Below are 18,458 nucleotides of genomic sequence, written 5' to 3' on the forward strand. Positions count from 1 at the left end.
CCATTATTTTGGGGTTCCCACATGTGTGTCATCTTCATTGCAGTGAAATAAGGCTTTATTGTGACACAAAATGGGAGTTACAGTCCTTGTTTCCAGGTGATGCCAGTATCATTTTGAACTACCCTTGTCAGTAAAAGAACAAGATGCAGCAGACGGTTCGACCCTGACAGACAATAATCTCAGCATCATGGAGTCAGTCTTGGATTTATATGAAGAGACAGAAGAAGGATTTTAATGTCAGTTGTACTTGTAATCCAGGTAAGCCACGTAATATGAAGATGTAGGAACAATGTATAGTTAATGCGAAGTGAAAAACCGCCCACATACTGTATAATCTACACACAGTGCAGATATAGAAAGACCCTTCTTCCCATGACAGTGTAGTAGTGCTTCGGTGAACTTGAAGCGGCGGGTTGGTGTCATGGACAGAAACTTACAGACCTCCTGCCACCACTGCTCTGCTGACAGCTGCCAAAACACCCAGCAGTTTCAGCAGCAGCCCCACTGATCCTTAAAACGCAGCCCCGTGTTACATATTTACCAGAACTATTCTGTCTGCCTTCACAGTGGAGTGGAGGAGCCCTGACATGCCTCAAGAGACAGGAGAGAGAGCGTCTCATCGTATTCCCACTGGATTTAAGAGCAGGTGCAGGCTGAAGAAAAAATAAGGCAGATCTCTTGGCTCACTGTTGCATCACAATCTTTTGATCCAGCAGTGACAGCAGCACACTGGAAGACCATACAGCCCGCTGGCCATAAATAATGATACAAAACAACTACCTGTGAGGAGCGCATTTTTCACAAATGACTCCAAAAAGCTATCACTATTTCTCCATTTATTTCTGCTTCTTTTTTTCCCATTTGTCACTATGTTCAGATTAAGAGGAAAGCAAAGGGCAGGAAAACACAAGAGATAAATGAAATCCACAAGCAAAGAGATCTCATCTACAGCTTTGTACCCTCTTTAGATTTTGCATCAGATCAAACTCTAGTGGTCCTCATTAGGGGGAAAAAGGCTCTTGTGCTTACAAAAATGGAACACAAAAGAGCAAAAGAAGAAGATAAGATAGACAGTTACAGTAAAAGAAAGCAAGCTACAATTTCCAACCTTACAGAACTAAGTCCGACACATCGAGAAAAGATAGACACTACCCTTCAAAAGTTTCAGGTCACTTAGAAATGTTCTTATTTTTGAAAGAAAAGTAGTTTTTTTAATAAGTTAAAAAATTTTTTTTTTAAGTTAATCAGAAATACAGTCTAGACATTGTTAATGTGGTAAATGACTATTCTAGCTGGAAACGGCTGATTTTTCTTGGACTATCTACATAGGGGTGCAGAGGAACATTTCCAGCAACCATCACTCCTGTGTTCTAATGCTGCATTGTGTTAGCTAACGGTGTTGAAAGGCTCATTTATGATTAGAAAACCATTGTGCAATTATGTTGTCTTGAACACTATGAACTCTTGAACAGCAGTGTATGTAATAACAATATTGGCTGGATTGCATTAGATTTTAATAGAACTTAGCCAATCTTAAGCTTATGAGCAACACCTGTACTTTCCAAGTCAAAATGTTTGCTATGAACAACATCTTTACTACTGTGACAGAAATCAGAAGATATTTGTAAGTGTGTTTGTCTGCTTGCAGTTGTTCACTGCTGCCAAACCGCTACACAACCATATATGTGTTGGTTTGAACCGTCAGCTTTCCTACAGCCAAGTCAGACTGAAGTACTCATGGAAAGGAGATAGGAGCTTTTGATGATGTCAACAATTACGGTCTCAGATAGTATGAAATTGTTCAAAATACTTGTAGCGTACTAAGGAGCAGAACATTCCAGAGCAACACTCAAAGATCCAAAGACCCTCTGCCAAAGCTGTAAATTTGGTAAGACACCATTTCAGGAGACAGCTAACCCAAAATTCACCTCTAAATGGAACATCTGCTGATCGGATATTTACTACTAAAGGACCACTCGTGGCGCTCTTAGAGACAGCGGGATGTCTCCCATGTCCACTAGTATCTGATAAGAGTCATAAAGTATCAACGACGAAGAAAACCACACCTCTGCAGGGTTGGCATTCTGACCTTCTGATCTCCCCCTCTAACACACAGACCTTTCTACACAGGAATGAACTGAACAATTTAAATCAGAACATCACAGAAATGCACCATCATCGGAATGACGACCTGGACTCAGTCTCTGTCACCAGGTTGATCAGGACCAGTATGAAAGAAGAACACATTGAATCTGAAGTGTTTTTGGAAGATGCACACACACGATGCACAAACACCCCCTCCTCTCTCTCTGTCACAGACCACAGCCATAAAGACACAGAGAGACTTTTTAGTCCGAGAATATTTACTTTCTATATCTTCTCTTTCTTATTACTACCAAATGTAAATACTTTTATGTTTAACCTTGTTACAAGTTTACCTTCCTATAGTCTAAAGTCTAGAATTTGTAAGTTTATTCTTATATTTGCATCTTTTATTATCTCAGAAACCATATGAGACAAACATATTGTGTTTGGTGTCATTTGTCAAATATTGAACAATTGGTTTTCTACATTTAAGAAATTAACTAAGAGTAAGTTAAAAACGTATTTGGCCTTTGACCTCTCTTTGAGACTTAGCTTAAATTGATACTTTCCTCAGATAAGCTGAGGTGGTGCCCCTAAATTAACGAATGCAATTTTAATCATAAAGTGTATTTTTTACCATTTCTACACATTTCTGGTACACACTACACAGACACAGGAAATTTTATTTCATTAAACAGAACAAGTGACAGTGGATCACCATGTGCAAGGAAGTATAAAGGCCTCACCGTCCTGCTCCCTTCTGCAATTCAGGAAAAAAAAAAAACTTTAGTTCATAAAAAGTAAATCACTCCATCTGCCAGTGTATAAATATATTTATAAATTTGTGATGAAACTGGTAAACTTGCTTTCTATTAAATGTAAGCTTTTGTATCGTTTGTCCATTTTCGAGAAGGCAGCTAATTACTTCATCAATATTGCAGCAGCCACTGCAGTGAAAACCACTGCAGCTGAGAGACACCTAAACTTCCGTTTCTATTTTATGTACCTACAGCAAAATGTGAGCTATAAATGCAGGTATGATGAAGATAGTGTCCTTCTGAGGTCTCAGGGGTGTGCACAGTCAGCAACAGTTATAATCAGTTCTGCTATGTGCAAACTAAGTGGAGCCCTTTCAAAGCCTTGGGGAGATGCCTAGTTAGTGCAGATCTGCTCAGTAGCGCAGAAAGGATTAACCCTTTCCACCCAGAGTTCCCTGCACTGGGACCAGAACACATCCTTACACTGCTTATCAAAATTTATGATAAATTTTTCAGAACAGTGCTTTTGGTTTAGTTGTAGTTAGCCTGGCTTAGCATAAAAACTGAAAACAGACACAAGCCTAGATCTGTCCAAAGTGAAGACTATACCTACCAACATCTCAAGATCAATAATGAAGTGTTTGTATCTTGTACTTTGTATCCTCCTGTGTGGTTTTAGCGACAGTTACACGCTGGGTCCGTTTCATGATTTATTATACGAACAGCCAGGGGGATGGTGGAGAGCTTTCAGACTTGTCAGCTTTGGCTCCATTGTGCCGGCACAGAAAACTTGTGTCCACTAAGTGTATCTGGCATCTGGTGCTGCAGATGAAGACACAGCATAGCGTGTAATGGCTGGATGGACAAACTGCTGTTTGCCAGGAGACAGTTCCAGTATCTAAACCCGGACTGTGATGCTGGTGTTTTTAAACAAGTTACTTGTTCCAAGTCTCATGCAAACCCCATCCTGATGCCAGTTCTGTACAGCTGTGGTCTGTAGCATTCGGCATGACTAATCCTTTCATCTCCTGAGTGGATTTAATTAAGAATAATGCTAACAGTCTCAGTCTTTTCAAATGTTTGCTTTTTTCTCTGATTTGACCTTTTTTCTTTAGACAAAGTACAAATTGTCATTGCCATTTAACACAAGGCGGTGCCTGGAAGATGGATATGGCAATGGAAAGCCGTACCTCAGTCCATCAAGAAAGATTCCCTAGGTTGTTCTTGGAAGGAAACTGCTACCACCCGCTGTTGAGTTCCATTGTGATTGCAACCCTTAATGGTTACAGCAATTATGATAGAGGGATGGAGGAAGTGAAGCGATGCAGCTATAGAGCCACAAAGACCACATACAGACAAGATTGGAGTAGATACACAGTAATTTCGTTATTGCATTGCGAGGCATGTGGTGATGTTTTTTGGAGGTAGATGGAGGAGAAATGCTGACTGAACTAGTCTGCAACTCCTACTGTAGCTGTATTTACTGACAGTGGCCCACCATGGCATGGACATACACCTCAACACCACTCTTCTCATCACTGCTGGGATGCAGAGCTACTACTATTGACCCACATTTAGTGAAATATTCTGTGTTTCTGTTACTGCAGTGGTTTTAACAGGCCCCGACTGAAACATTGATAATCTGAAGATATAAAGGCAAAGTTGTCTAATTTCTCTCTGTCTTTGCCTGTACTGGTCTGTTTGAATTCTTTTAAATGACATTGGACATTAGGACTAAGATCTGAGCAGAACCTCTGAAGATACACTAAAGTTTGGGGTCACCCAGGCAATTTTTTTTCCATGAAACCTCACACTTTTATCCATGTGCTAACATAATTGCACAAGGGTTTTCTAATCATCAACACCATTAGCTAACACAATGTAGCATTAGAACACAGGAGTGATGGTTGCTGGAAATGTTCCTCTGTACCCCTATGGAGAGATTCCATTAAAATCAGCTGTTTCCAGCTAGGATAGTCATTTACCACATTAACAATGTCTAGACTGTATTTCTGGTTAATTTAATGTTATCTTCATTAAAAAAAAAAACTGCCTTTCTTTCAAAAATAAAGACATTTCTAAGTGACCTGAAACTTTGAAGGGTAGCGTATATCTTTTCTTGATGTGTCGAACTTAGTTCTGTAAGGTTGAGAGAAACTGCTTTTGTTTAAAAAAAATAAGGACCCGAAACCTTTAAATGATAGTGTATGTTTATACCCCTAAAAGGCTGGTGTTCTAGGGAAGAAGGATTCCACATTTTTTACATGATATGGGTTAAATTTACATCTATGTCTACTAGCCAATTAAAAGAAACATCTGGCTGTCTGTTCACTAAAAAAGTTGTTGCATTTGTACTTTGTCTTTGAGAATTTGGATATTCTCCATATTTTATTACAACCAAGCAAAGTGTTTCGATTTGTTTTTTGTTTTTTTAGTTTAACGATATAGCAAGTTTCCATGACATTGTTAACAACTAATGTGTGTGTGTGTGTGTATGTGTGTGTGCGTGCGTGCGTGCGTGCGTGCGTGCGTGCGTGCGTGCGTGCGTGCGTGCGTGCGTGTGTGTATAAAACACCTTGGCAGATTCAATGCAATGCAAAATGACTCAAGAAATGTAGAGAGAGAAGAGGCAGGAACTGAGGGAACAAGAAGGTAAATAAGGAAAAAATTATTCCAGATTTGAAGAAAAAGTGCTTCAGAAGCCGCCCAAGAGGCAGCTGATACATGGCAACAAACTCCAAAAAGCAGAAATAGAAGAAATAAGAGAAGAAATCCAATCCAACTTAACACAAAAAATAGCTGGACAGACACTGTATTACATTTATGTCCATGTCTTGTCCACATATGTATTCCACATCTTTCAGTGTTGATATTAAGTATATTCCAGACACTGATCTATAATAGAGGGCCCCCAGATTGAGTTTCTGGATGATTTTCTAAGATAGAGACTGGTCGGTCGCCTTTCATCATCTCTTATGAGCCTCTGACAGAGTGACTGAGGTAAGGTGGGGTTTATGTCGCTTTCATTTTACTGCTCTGACAGTGAGCAACCAACACCAGGCTGCAACAAAGTCATCATAAGAAACACTGAGCGCCGCTGAATATGTCCCTGTTGTCCTTACGCACCGCCGAGTTGCATCAGGTTCAGTCAAACATGACGCAAGACAGTAGTAGAGATACTGATTTCAGAAGAGCCACTCTCTCTGCGGTTGATGAGGAAAGTTGGGGGTTTCTGGCACAAGGCAGTCCATTACGCTGCATGTATGAGTGCGTGAGGTTTGTATAAAGCTCCCAGTCGTGTTGTAGCATTAGCGGGAAACAACAGTGTTTTGTTGTTGTGGATTAGGGATCCAGAAATGCATGTAACACTCATGATATGGGCACAAAATGTCAGCATAAACTGAGGTGGGGCAGTTTTTATTGTTAATCTCCAGAGGTTGCTGGAAAAATAGGCGAGCATGGCTGTGTGCCTCCTGAGGGAACAGGTTATGCCGGTGGTCAGGTTCTGGGAGAAATGAGCTAATGAAGTGAAAGACATCGGCATCCACCACTAAACTCAGTAGCATGCTACAGTAAAGCAACTTGGTGCTTTTCCAGGGCTAAGTTGAGAATTTTGAGACCTCTGACACAGGATTTGATATATTTTTCTACTCCAAATCTGAAACCATTGCTTTCTGGTGTCTGGACATCTATAGTTTGTTTAATCATGAAACAAATTACATGAAATCCAATACTATTGACTGTATTATGAGGCTATTAAAGTTACTAGCAGGTTGTACCCTACAGATCTAAGAATTCTAAATGTATAAGTGCTGCTCTTGCTTTCTCATTACTCAAAGTATCCTCCAACCACTATCTATATTTTTACAAATGATTACATTACATGTAAATCAAAGGATATTTGCAGAAAATTTTTAAAAAAAATAAACATTTTCTTTGACTGCTAAAATATTTACTGTCATTTTAAGAAGAAAAAACTAATTCCAATAGTCAATAAAAAATATTTTGATAGCTGCTAGGGCTGCACACTGTGTAGTGGTTAGCACTTTCGCCTTGCAGCAAGAAGATCCCCGGTTCAAATCCCCCTGAGCCTGAGATCCTTCTGCATGGAGTTTGCATGTTCTCCTTGTGCATGCATGGGTTTTCTCCGGGTACTCCAGCTTCCTCCCATGTTCCAAAAATATGCTGAGGTTAATTGGTTACTCTAAATTTCACATAGGTGTGAATGTGAGTGTGATTGTTTGCCTGTATACAGTATGTAGCCCTGTGTCCTCTGCCTTCGCCCAAGTCAGCTGGGATAGGCTCCAGCACCCCCCGCGACCCTAGTAAGGATAAAGCGGTGTATAGAGAATGGATGGATGGATGGATGATTGCTGCTAAGGACAAGAACCGCAAGATGTCAACCACAGGTAACAGCAAATCATGTTTTTTTAATGATACGATGTACTTTAAATAATCCCACAAAGGCAAAATTTGATTTGGCCCAGCAAAATATTTAAGAAATATCAGCATAAAAATGAAAATAAACCAAAAATATTCATATGTACAGATTGTCCAAATTCCTCGAGATGTGGAAATAATATTGCACAGATCAATGGTGTTGCATGGATTACTTCATGAGTAGAAATACTGATGGAGAAGTATTAATACTGCACAGATTCAATCAAACCTCCCGTAAAATACACAGCAAAGAAAAAATTCTGTGGATGTTTTTCTGTCACAGAAATCTGTTTTCAAATTATAAACTCTGTCAACAGTGTCCAAAAATAGCAGGTGTGCAAAATTAGGCTTTCAGAGTGTAAACAGATGCATCCCAGACAGATGGCTGGCAGAGCTATAGCAAGTTTAAAAATGGTGATTTGAAGTAGTCTTTTATACTTTTCCTGTAATTTTCTGTTTGTTTTTTTCAAAGCTGCACTTTTTGCCCCAATGTACACTCAGGGGTTAATTTAAGTCAAAGCTGAGATCCGCCTCCTGCCTTCCAAGTCACGATGTGTTGAAGCTCAGCTCTGCCTTCCTCAGTATCAGAGTCATAAACTCACGTACAAACATAACTCCTGAAATCTGCTGTCAAACTCTGTCGTTCACTGAACAAACAAATGTAGAATATTGTGCTCTTTTTTCGTCTGTAAAAAAAATCAAGCAGGAGGATCCAAAGTGTCTCCAAACTGCAGGAGCTGCTGTGTGCCGTTTACTCAGGTGGAACTACAGAGGTAACTTCAATAATTAGTTACATCCTCTGACATGTTTCTGTGACCGCAGCAAACCTAAATGCTTTTACTGCACAGCTGTCCAGATTCACAGGTTCTACAGTGATTTTGGTAAAAAAAAAAAAAAAAAGACTTATGTTCAGAATGAATCCATCAGAGCTCTCACTACATTTTATTTACACCAAAAATGCCAATTATTGTTAACTCCAGGGGATTTCTCTGCGGCTTTGAGTTTTCAGTTTTTCTTCTTATATCCCATATCCAATACCACTTACAGTACTGGATTTATTACAAGAATGGACTTAATGAATTTAATGACTGAAACAAATAAATGAGGCAACAGACGGTTGACCTACTAATAAAAACAGTTTATTGCTCTGAGTCTAAAAGCTACTGCAGATACTGTAGTTTTTGTCTGTATTGTGTTTTTTTAAATTTTATTTCATACTGAAAACTCACCAAAACAATGGAGGTGAAGAGAATTTAGTTAACAGAAGCAATTCCTTCTTGAAACTTTCACTGAAACTAATACTTTCTATTGAGGAAATCGTTCCTTAAAGGGAAACAGACGGTTAAAGTAAACTGGAATTACTCCCAAATTAATTTCAAAACAGTGATTTTTAGAGTATTACACCTTGTAGGAAAAATCAGGGCGCCTGATTGAGTTTAAATCAGTGGACTAAAAGGTGTATTAGATTTGGTCAAATATTACTAATTTCATTTTGATTCATTGTCATCACAAAACCTGCTTCATTGCTGCTTCTCACTGTAATTTGTAGAGGAGTTTAAAAGTCTGTTTCTTTGGGGAACCATCAGATAATATTACTGGCACATTATGTTATTGAGTGTAAGATATTTCATAATTAACAGCAGCGCAACAGATCTAACCAGTACTGAGGAAACTCTGATCAGGTAAGTTTAGATAAGTTTAGTTGACCATTCATCCGTCTTGAACATTGTTTAATTTTAATTCACCGATTTAAAAGAGTTCCCATTTGAGATATAACATTTTATTGAGTTTTAGTTTCATTTTTGTTGCAAAAAATAGGTTATTTCATTTTCTGTCAGAGTTTCAGTTGACAAAAATGCAGCTGTCCTTTGATATTAGGTGCAGTCGTTACATTATCGGTTTGTTTGGGAGCAATTCTGCGCTTCAAAAAAAAAGAGAGCAGAACATTTCTATTTTCATATTCAACGCAATCTATAACCAATCCAGATCTGATTGACCTTTCAGTTGACGTGAACACAGTGACTGCCTGAAATCTCTGATATGCAAACGTTCTTTGGATATTTATTTAATGAGAATAAGAAGATGTCCTTGAGAGCATAGGCGTCAGTTTAGGGGGGGACGGTGGGGATGTGTCCCCCCCACTTTTTGTCAGGGGTCATTTTGTTTCCAACACATTCAAATTCTTCACATGTAAGCCGTTGTAAACCCAGTTATTTTCAGCAGTATAGAAAATTCCGACGCTCCTGAACGCACCCTCCGCACTCAGCTGAGAGTTGCACAGGCATGCAGCACACCTTCGTGAGGTTAAAAAAAACGCGCAGATGCTAAATTTGCACCCGTGCCAAGTGGAAGCTCCGACCAGAGGCGTGCAGGGGCAAAATTTCGGCCCGAGAGAATTAGTACTATAGCGGCCCACAGACCCCTCTACCTGTATGTACTGATAGCTCAACAGGTTGAGTCTCCACCTTTGGTGTGGTGGTTGTGAGTTTTGATCCCAGATTGTGGCATTTTGCCGCCGTTCTCTGACATTTTCTCAAAGTGCTATGGTCTCCATCCCCCCCACTTTTAAAAACAAACTGATGCCCTTGCTTGTGAGCATCGGTTCTACTGCTCATCCTGGACAAGAAACTGACTGGTCCTGGTTTTCAGAGGACGAAACATTTAGAATTTACCATTTTGGAGGTGAAACTTAGAAAGATTTTGAACAAAGCACCTCTCTCACAGACTAATAAGTTGAAATGAACACAGTGAAAGAAGTCAATTAAGTCTTTTGGGGGAATCTAACACTGAGAAAGTTGGAAATTGGTTTTATACAAAAGAATCTAAGCTGGGCCTCCTGTTTCTCTCCCTTTCACACATTCTGACAAGAAGAATGTTTTAATAAGGTCTGTTTCAAAGAGTTTCTCCTTCTTCCTTTTGTTTAGTAAGTTTTCTGTGCTTCTGTCACCCACTTAGAAAACTCTCAATAGTTTGGTTCTGGCAGAGCTGTAATTATTTCTTTCTTCTCATTAGTGTGAGAATTAGATTTCTGCTAATTGCATCAAAAATTGCCTTCAGCCAAATCTGCCAGTGTGTTCAGACAACCCACACTCCTCAAGCCGGCGACAATACACGTGTCACTGGGAGGCTGCTGGTTTCCGTTCTAACCGCTAACGAACCACTACGCTGCTTCCCAACAGGACTGGAAGAGAAGGAAGTGGGCAGATGAGTGGGACCTGGAAGCATATGGACGATCTCCAACTGTGGCTGCACTCCAACCTGGCAACCCAGGCCTGGGGGGAAAAGAAAAACAAAAAACCTCTTCTGCTCTTCAGTCAGCTCGGATTTAAAAATAAAAAGCGGCGGAAAATACATTCACATCCAAACCGTGCGCCTCGGTTTCATGCTGGAATCGACGGAAAAAAGGGGCTCCGGAAATTCCACAGCGAGAGGAAGGAAAAGCTTTGGCTCGCTGCTGCGATACAGAGACACTGAGCAGAATAAAGTATAGGATGCTCTCAGATAAACTTTTATCTTCTCACAGAAGCGAGAGGCATTTTATGATATTTTCTAACTGTGATGTCTTTGCTCTGATGGAGGCTTAAGAATTTATCCAGCACAGTTTCTAAATCTGTGATAGGATTACTGCTCTATCGCTTCAAGCAACCTGAGACTTTCCCATCTACTGTATATGAAGTTTAAAAAGGTATATTGCGTCCATGAGCAAAGCAGAAATCCATTTCAGTCAGTCAATGTCAGTCAAGCTGCAAACAGTAAACCTCAGAGAATAAAGGACTGTAATAAAGAATAGCTGGAAACCTGATGAAAGAACAAAAAGCATAACTCGAGATGAAGATTTTAAGAGGTTAATAAATGTTAAATAAGTTTTAAGGGGGCTTTTCTTGTGGTAGGACTCATTATCCTAGAAAGCAATAGGAGCTTTGTGTAGATCATTTGTGGGTGTATTTTCCTAAACTGAACTGAGCCGTATTTTTTAGTGCAAACAAAAGCAAACAGTAACAGAAAACAGACTGAAAACAATAGAAAATTGTGATCAAAAAACATCGAAAACAGCAACTACAAACAGAAAATATCAGCTGAAAACAGAAAACAGATACAAAAACAACAAACGGTATCTGAAAACAACAGAAACGGTGACTGAAAACAGAAAAAATAAACCGAAAGCAACAGATTAACAGCAACTGAAAACAGTGACTGAAAGCAACATACAAATAAAACCAACAAAAACAATGACTGAAAACGACTGAAAACAACAGAAAACAGACTGAAAACAAAAGAAAATTGTGACCAAAAACACAGAAAGCAGCAACTACAAACAGAAAACAGCTACAAAAACAACACAAACAGTATCTGAAAACAGAAACAGGGACTGAAAACTACAGAAAATAGACCGAAAGCAACAGAAAACAGAACAGTGACTGAAAGCAACAGAAAACAGAAACCAAACCAACAAAAACAACAGAAAACAGCAAAAAAACAACAACAAAAACAGTAACAGAAAACAACAGAAACAGTGACTGAACACAAAAAGTACTGCAAAACATTTGAAATAATTCCACAAGTCAGCTAAATACATGTAACATTGGCCGTATTTTTTTATATTTTAATGTGGAAATTTTACAAACTGCATATTTAATTCATTTTGTTCTGTCAACTAAAGACTTTTTGTTGGTTTTCTACATATGTATATATTCATACTGAGGGCAGTCTTGGGTTAATATTGCTGTCTCATTGGCAAAAGGAAAATATCTGATAATCAGCATACAGCACACAGTTGCTCCACTTCTAACTCAAACATGTCACAGGAACAGTTCAAGCTTCAGTGTTGAACAACCAGCAGATTATTCAACCGTGTGTGCAGCCGGTGAAACCACATCATGTAGATTTGTCAGATTTTTCAAAAAGTACACATAAAAACATAGATTCAGCCCTGGAAGAAGAGAAAACTGTCTTTCTGCTTCCCGTCCTCATACATTTAGAGCAACTCACTATTCCTGCTGACGCCGGCTGCCACTCAGCATCAGACAGCTGTGATTACAGTGACACGAAACAGAATTATTTACCTACAAACTGATCCATACTGCTCTATGGGAGCATCGAACACCACTTTGCAGCATGTGTGTGTTAGTGACTGAGTGTATAGTGCTCAGCTGAAAGCGTCGTCTCCCTGTGAGACTGATTGAGCCTCGCTGAGATCCGTGCGCATGTGCGTGGATCCCTGCCGAGGTGAGACTGATTTTCTTTGATGGCACAAAGTGCAAATTACTGCCAGGCAGCGAGCGAGAGAAACCGAGGTATAAGAAAGGGAGAGATGAAGTTTCGTATTTACACACAGCCAGTGTTCCAGGGCCGACCTCCCGAAGCGTTTCGGGAGGTTTTCCAATTTATGAATTCCTATATTTGGCGGCTCAGGCTTCACAGAAGGGCTTATTTTTTATTACATTCCGTTTCCCATAAAAGACTCTGATCAGTGTGACCGTCATACGACATTTTTGCTCCACGCCTGCTTAGATTCTCTCTACTTCTGACCTTACTGCAGGAAGGCACAGGACATTTTTTAATATGTCCGTTTGTTTGGGTTCTCACAAATGTGCTGTGACTGAAGAATGCTTTTTTCAAGGATTCGGCTTTGGTTGGCTCCGATTTCTGTGGGATTTTTGCTTTCTCCACCCTAAAAGCAAGCAAAAAGAGCACTTGGTGCCAGAGTGTTAGGCTCATTTTAGTTCAGGAGCCACATACAGTCCAATTTTGATCTCAAGTGGGCTGGACCAGCAAAAATCAGAGCATAATAATCTATAAAAAACAATTGTTAATTGTTTACTCTGCCCAGGAACGGTGCAGGTATGTGACGATCGGTGTACATTTGTCTGTCTGTTGGTCTGTCTGTTAGCAACATTACTCAAAAACAGAATAACGGATTTGAATGACATTTTCAGGAAAGGTCAGAAATGACGAAAGGACCACCTGATTACATTTTGGCAGTGATGTGGCTTATAGTTAGCCTAGCCGCGCTAGACAACCCACGGCAACGAATTTAATTCTCTGCCAGGGTGGGTCTAGTTACCCTCCATAAGGCTCGAGGCTGGATTCTCCTAAAGCTGGCCGGACCAATCACCATGAAGTGTAGAGTCAGAAGGCGGGCATAACTGAGTGACGACAGAGGCGCGACGATTCTGACAGAAACAACCAGCGCACAATAAACAGTTATCTTTCGACTCGGCTTTGGCCACAGCCCTTAAAGATTTGAAGCTAAAATTCAACTTGAAAGATAAACAAAGGACGGGACTGAAGTGTTTCATTGAGACGAAAGACGTATTTGGACTTACGCCGACAGGATATGGCAAATCCTTAATATACCAGTTGGCTCCGCTGGTTGGGAAGCTAATGGGACTTAGCCACAATCCGCCGGCGCTCTAGGAACTACGTCAGCCTATTCGTTGCGCTGATTGGTTGTATACCTACCCAATTGCTGCAGAGTGATTTGAAAGACAACCTTTTAGCCCGCCTCCCTCCCTGTCGAGCGTTCCTAGACCCTTGTGCCTTCAGAACATGGGTCTAGCGCGGCTAGGCTAGCTTATAGTCTGAATCCATGGATTTGTTAACGATGTCTGTGTCATTGTGAGACAGCGACACGCCACTATGACAACAAGTGAACATTTGTAACTGCTATCTGCTGATGATCGCATGAATGTGATCCTACTAAAAATCCACTGCTGTGGACTTATCTATCCAAAATGATATAAGGAATAACTGACTAAATTGTGGGGGTGTTTCTGAGTCCCATCAATTGCCGCTGCCCGCTACATATTTAGGTCACGCAATTCGATATTCGTACGTAACGTACACATACATAACACACACCTGTGCTCAGTGCAAGGTCATTTTGTTTGTGAGCATATCTATATTAAATGGCCACACTGTATGCTGCCGTGATTTCTACCACAAAATATTTCAAGATTTCATCCATCAGAAATGATACAACTGAGCAGCCTTGGTGGAGTACTGTGCGCTCTGACTGCTTTTCGTGTTGCTTTTGTTGTGGTTCCAGGAAAGTACATTCTGAAAATGTTCACATGCAAGGAACTATGTTTTTACAAAACATAATGAACAAACTGAAATTTCTTATGAGAAATAAATGCAATTTCAACAACATTCTGCCTCCGTTTATCATTTACACACTACAACTTACAGATCACAGTGTATCTACAACTCAATAAAATATTTTACTTTACCATCAAAACAACTTGTCAAGATCAAGAAATTATTTTAAATTTACCACTTTACAAATTTGCAGTTGTCTTTTCTGTAATTTTTACCTTTTGTAAAGTCACCCTGCGGGCTGGATTGGACACCCCTGACTTAGTAAATTTAAAATGAACTCACATTAACTGAATAGCATAATTCTAACTTTTCTAAAGTGGAGTTGAGTGCTTTATTGTGAATCCAAGTGGTAATTTGACATTCAGAGCTTCAGACTGCAGGCGCTGCTGGATTAGTGCTTGTGTTTACTCCTTATGCACAGCTCTGATGGCAGGTGGGAGACACTGCAACCTATAAATACTTCCTCATATCTGATTAGAGCCACTTTGGGGACACAGACATGAAGGAGTTTGGGCTGTTTATTATTTTTAACATACTCTCGATGCAGCATTGCATTAGTTAAAGTGGTATTTAGCATAGCATGAGTCAGCAAATCAGAAATCCTCATAAAACCTGCTTACTGTAAATGATCTTGAACTGTAGTTCCCCTGCTGCCTTCAAAATGTGAGTTAACTGAACTCATTTTGAATAATTAGTTTCACGCTGTCTAATGGCTTCTGAAACCGTGAAACCAGCTGTGAGAGTTGGAAGTCACAAAAAGCACGATATGATGGAAACAGGCTGATGTAGTCAAAGCTATCCTGCTGCGCAGTTAAACAGAATTCATACCAAACTAATGTTTAGTTTTATTTAGTCCTTCCAGCTGACTTCTCATTCAATTAGCATAATGTCAGTTATGTGCAAAGCTCTGCATTGAATCCAATAATCCTGTATATGAAACATTTCCATCTGGGCTGAAGATTTAAAGACAAATTATAGAAACACTCACCTCTCTCCACTCCTTGGTCCCTAGGCCTTGAACATACAACACCACCACTGGAAGAGAAACAAACAGATGTAGGTCTTAGAGCTTAGCTCTCAAAAATCACCAAAACATGCAGCTAAACACAGACGTAACCAACTAAAATGGCTGTAAAAGTGCCCTTTTTTGGATGATCCTCCACTTCCTCCTCTTGTAGAATCTTAATGAACTTAAAAACAACCAGCGTCTCCATAGAACTACATAAAAAGGACTCCTAAAGCATGAATATTTGTAAAATGTGCAGTTATATTTCAGAAGAAACATGAAAGTTTGTTTGGTGACTCTTATCCAATGGTATGAGAAGGGAAAAAAATCAAATTTAAGTTGAGATTAATTAATTAAATGATTGAACTTCTTGAAAAACAAATGATTGAATAACTGCTCTTCGCTCTGTCCAAATTTACTTGGAAAATAAATAATACAATTCAATTCAACCAATGGTACAAAACCACTGCACTTGCATTTAGCCATTTACCTCTTATATGTCACCATTGATAATCGCATTATACGTTTGTTGTTTTCTCTTTATGTCCTCACCGTTTTGCATCTACCTTGAGTGCTGCCTCTTGACCAGGTCGCCACTGTAAATAATAACTGTTTCTCTATTGACCTACCTGGTTAAATAAAGGTTAAATCAATAAATAAAATAAACTGAAGGTGTTACGGGCCGGAGAAATGCACGGACTCACAGAAACTGGCAGACCAGGGAAGGATTGGAAGAGATTTATTAAACCAATACATTAATAGAGACTGGACTAGGGGGAAAAGAACCAAACCAACACTACTACAACTCTACAAGCTAAACTCCAAGAATACAAAAACGGAAGCCTACAAAAAAGAACTGAATTAACCAAACTAAGCTAGTGAGGGGTACTCATAATATGGGCGAAACTGACAACCGAGGGGAAACAGGCTGGGGAAAATCCATGAACTGACAACAGGAGCGCTACAGAGTCCATGAGGGGGGAAAGCAGAAGAGTCCATGAGGCAGAAATAATCCAGAGGTGGCAGGTTTGGAGGGAAACAGTAACTACGATCCGACGGGGACTGAGTGACTGTGTCCGAAATCGCATACTAACATACTACATACTACATTCTCAATGAGTATATACTGTATACTACGTACTATAAGTATGATTAAAATGCCGACCGTTCACACTGTAGTATACTTCTACGTTTCCCATAATGCATTTCAAACCTCCGACGACAAAAACCGGAAGTACGACTATCAAATATCTCGACTGAATGCCGGCTTCAGGTTGATTTTACGCTAACAAACAGTCGCATAATTAATGTGGCAATTTCAAGCCGGCACTCCTCATGCAGTTATTAGCCAGATTATGCAAATCGTTTCAATTGTAGCTGCAGGCTACTGGAGGTAGCTGCTACTTGTTCTGTATGCAAAGCGAGCTGCTGCAACTAGCTGCTAGCATTCAGTAGCACGTTGTGAGGCGTCTGATAAATTTAAAACATTGGTCAGAGAACGCCTATTTCTCAAATCTGTGGGGTGATTAGGATGACTACTTAACCACATAAAATAAAATAAAAATCGCCCCGGTCCGGCCACATATCCCGCGGAGGCTTGCATTTCGGTGGGTAGCTCGCAAAGCATTATGGGGCGGTTAAGTATGACTAGTGTGGTCACCGCGCATACTTAAAAATTTTCCGGATATAGTATACATCCGGGTATTTCTCGCGTACTCAGTCTTTTCATACTGTCTAATGTGAACGCACTACATACTTATTTTGACGTCACACTTAGTATGAGTAGTATGAGTAGTATGTTAGTATGCGATTTCGGACACAGCCAGTGACTGAGCAGGGTTTCAATAGTGAACAGGAGACGTTCAGGACAGGTGAGCTGATCACTGAAATGCGAGTCACCTGCAGTAATCAGGTGAGCAGGGAGAGCAAGACACAGGGACGAGAGAGACAAGAGGGAGAGAGATGACAGACAGAGGGAGCCAAAGGGAGACAGATCAAAACAGAATAGACAGATGCAGAAAGAGCAGGAGGGAAAAGGAGAGACCAGGAGGCAGAATGAAGGACAGAAACAGGAGCTGGAGCAGGGATCATGACAGAAGGCATTCCTGGGAGTCATTTTTAGTAGACTGTGGACCATATTTTTTATGGTACACGAACTTAAAATCACCATAACTCCAAATAATTTATCAAAAATATGTTAAAAAAGCAGGAGTGACTCTGTTCACATTCATCGATATATATGTAAAGACATGAGGGTTTGTAGCATATCTGCTGGAAGTGGAACCACTGCTGAAACTTTTCTGAGCGTCTTGCTTCATTATTCGTGTTGCTTTTGTCTTTCATCAGTTTCCATAATACGGTATAGTAGAGACACTTCATAAAAGCTTTATTCTTGCTGTTCTCAACACTTTGTGTCTGGAAGGTTCTTTCATGTAACTAATGCATTTTACATTTCCAGGCTGCACTCATTTGAGAAGGATAGTGAAACTCTAACATCAGACAATACTGAACCATATACGGAAGCCTTATTGGACAATTGGATTTTTTTTTAATGCAGTGTCTGCACATGGCAACAAAGGCATGGCTAAGGTTATGGAAAGATTGCTGTTATACATGATAATTTGTGATTATAGATATATGGATATGTAGATGTATGCATGTATGTATGCTTATGCATTTATTCATACAATCACTACTCTGAATCCTGTGTTATACCTTTTGGTATGTATAATTCCTTACCATTGTTGGTATGTAATTGTTGTTGCTATTTAACTGTTTTGCTATTATCTATGGTTAATCCCACTAAGTTTCAATACTTGTCATGCATTGCCTATCTAATGCGTAATTTATGTTTATAGATAACTAGTTTATTTTGAATTCCTTTTCTTTACTTATAGGAAGTGAAAATTTTGAATTTAAGTAAAGGGGACAGGGGTGGGATTAAATAAGTTTTCTTCCTCCCACTCCCTTTCAGGCATCAGAACCTACTGTATGTAATACCTACTGTAGCTCTGTTGTTGCTGTACGGAAATAACAATATATCTGTATGTATAAAATGCGGTTCTATT

The 18,458-nt window shown here is 39.7% G+C and overlaps 1 protein-coding gene across 1 annotated transcript in view; it reads right to left on the bottom strand.

The window, feature by feature from the left end:
- Positions 1-18,458, bottom strand: part of LOC110955772 (copine-9-like) — a 209,958-nt gene that overhangs the window by 151,848 nt on the left and 39,652 nt on the right. Inside the window, 1 exon segment of the mRNA XM_022200897.2 lies at positions 15,373-15,419. Coding sequence (XP_022056589.2) covers positions 15,373-15,419 — 47 coding nt within the window.

Source organism: Acanthochromis polyacanthus, chromosome 5 (genome assembly GCF_021347895.1).
Source record: "Acanthochromis polyacanthus isolate Apoly-LR-REF ecotype Palm Island chromosome 5, KAUST_Apoly_ChrSc, whole genome shotgun sequence".
NCBI lineage: Eukaryota > Metazoa > Chordata > Actinopteri > Pomacentridae > Acanthochromis > Acanthochromis polyacanthus.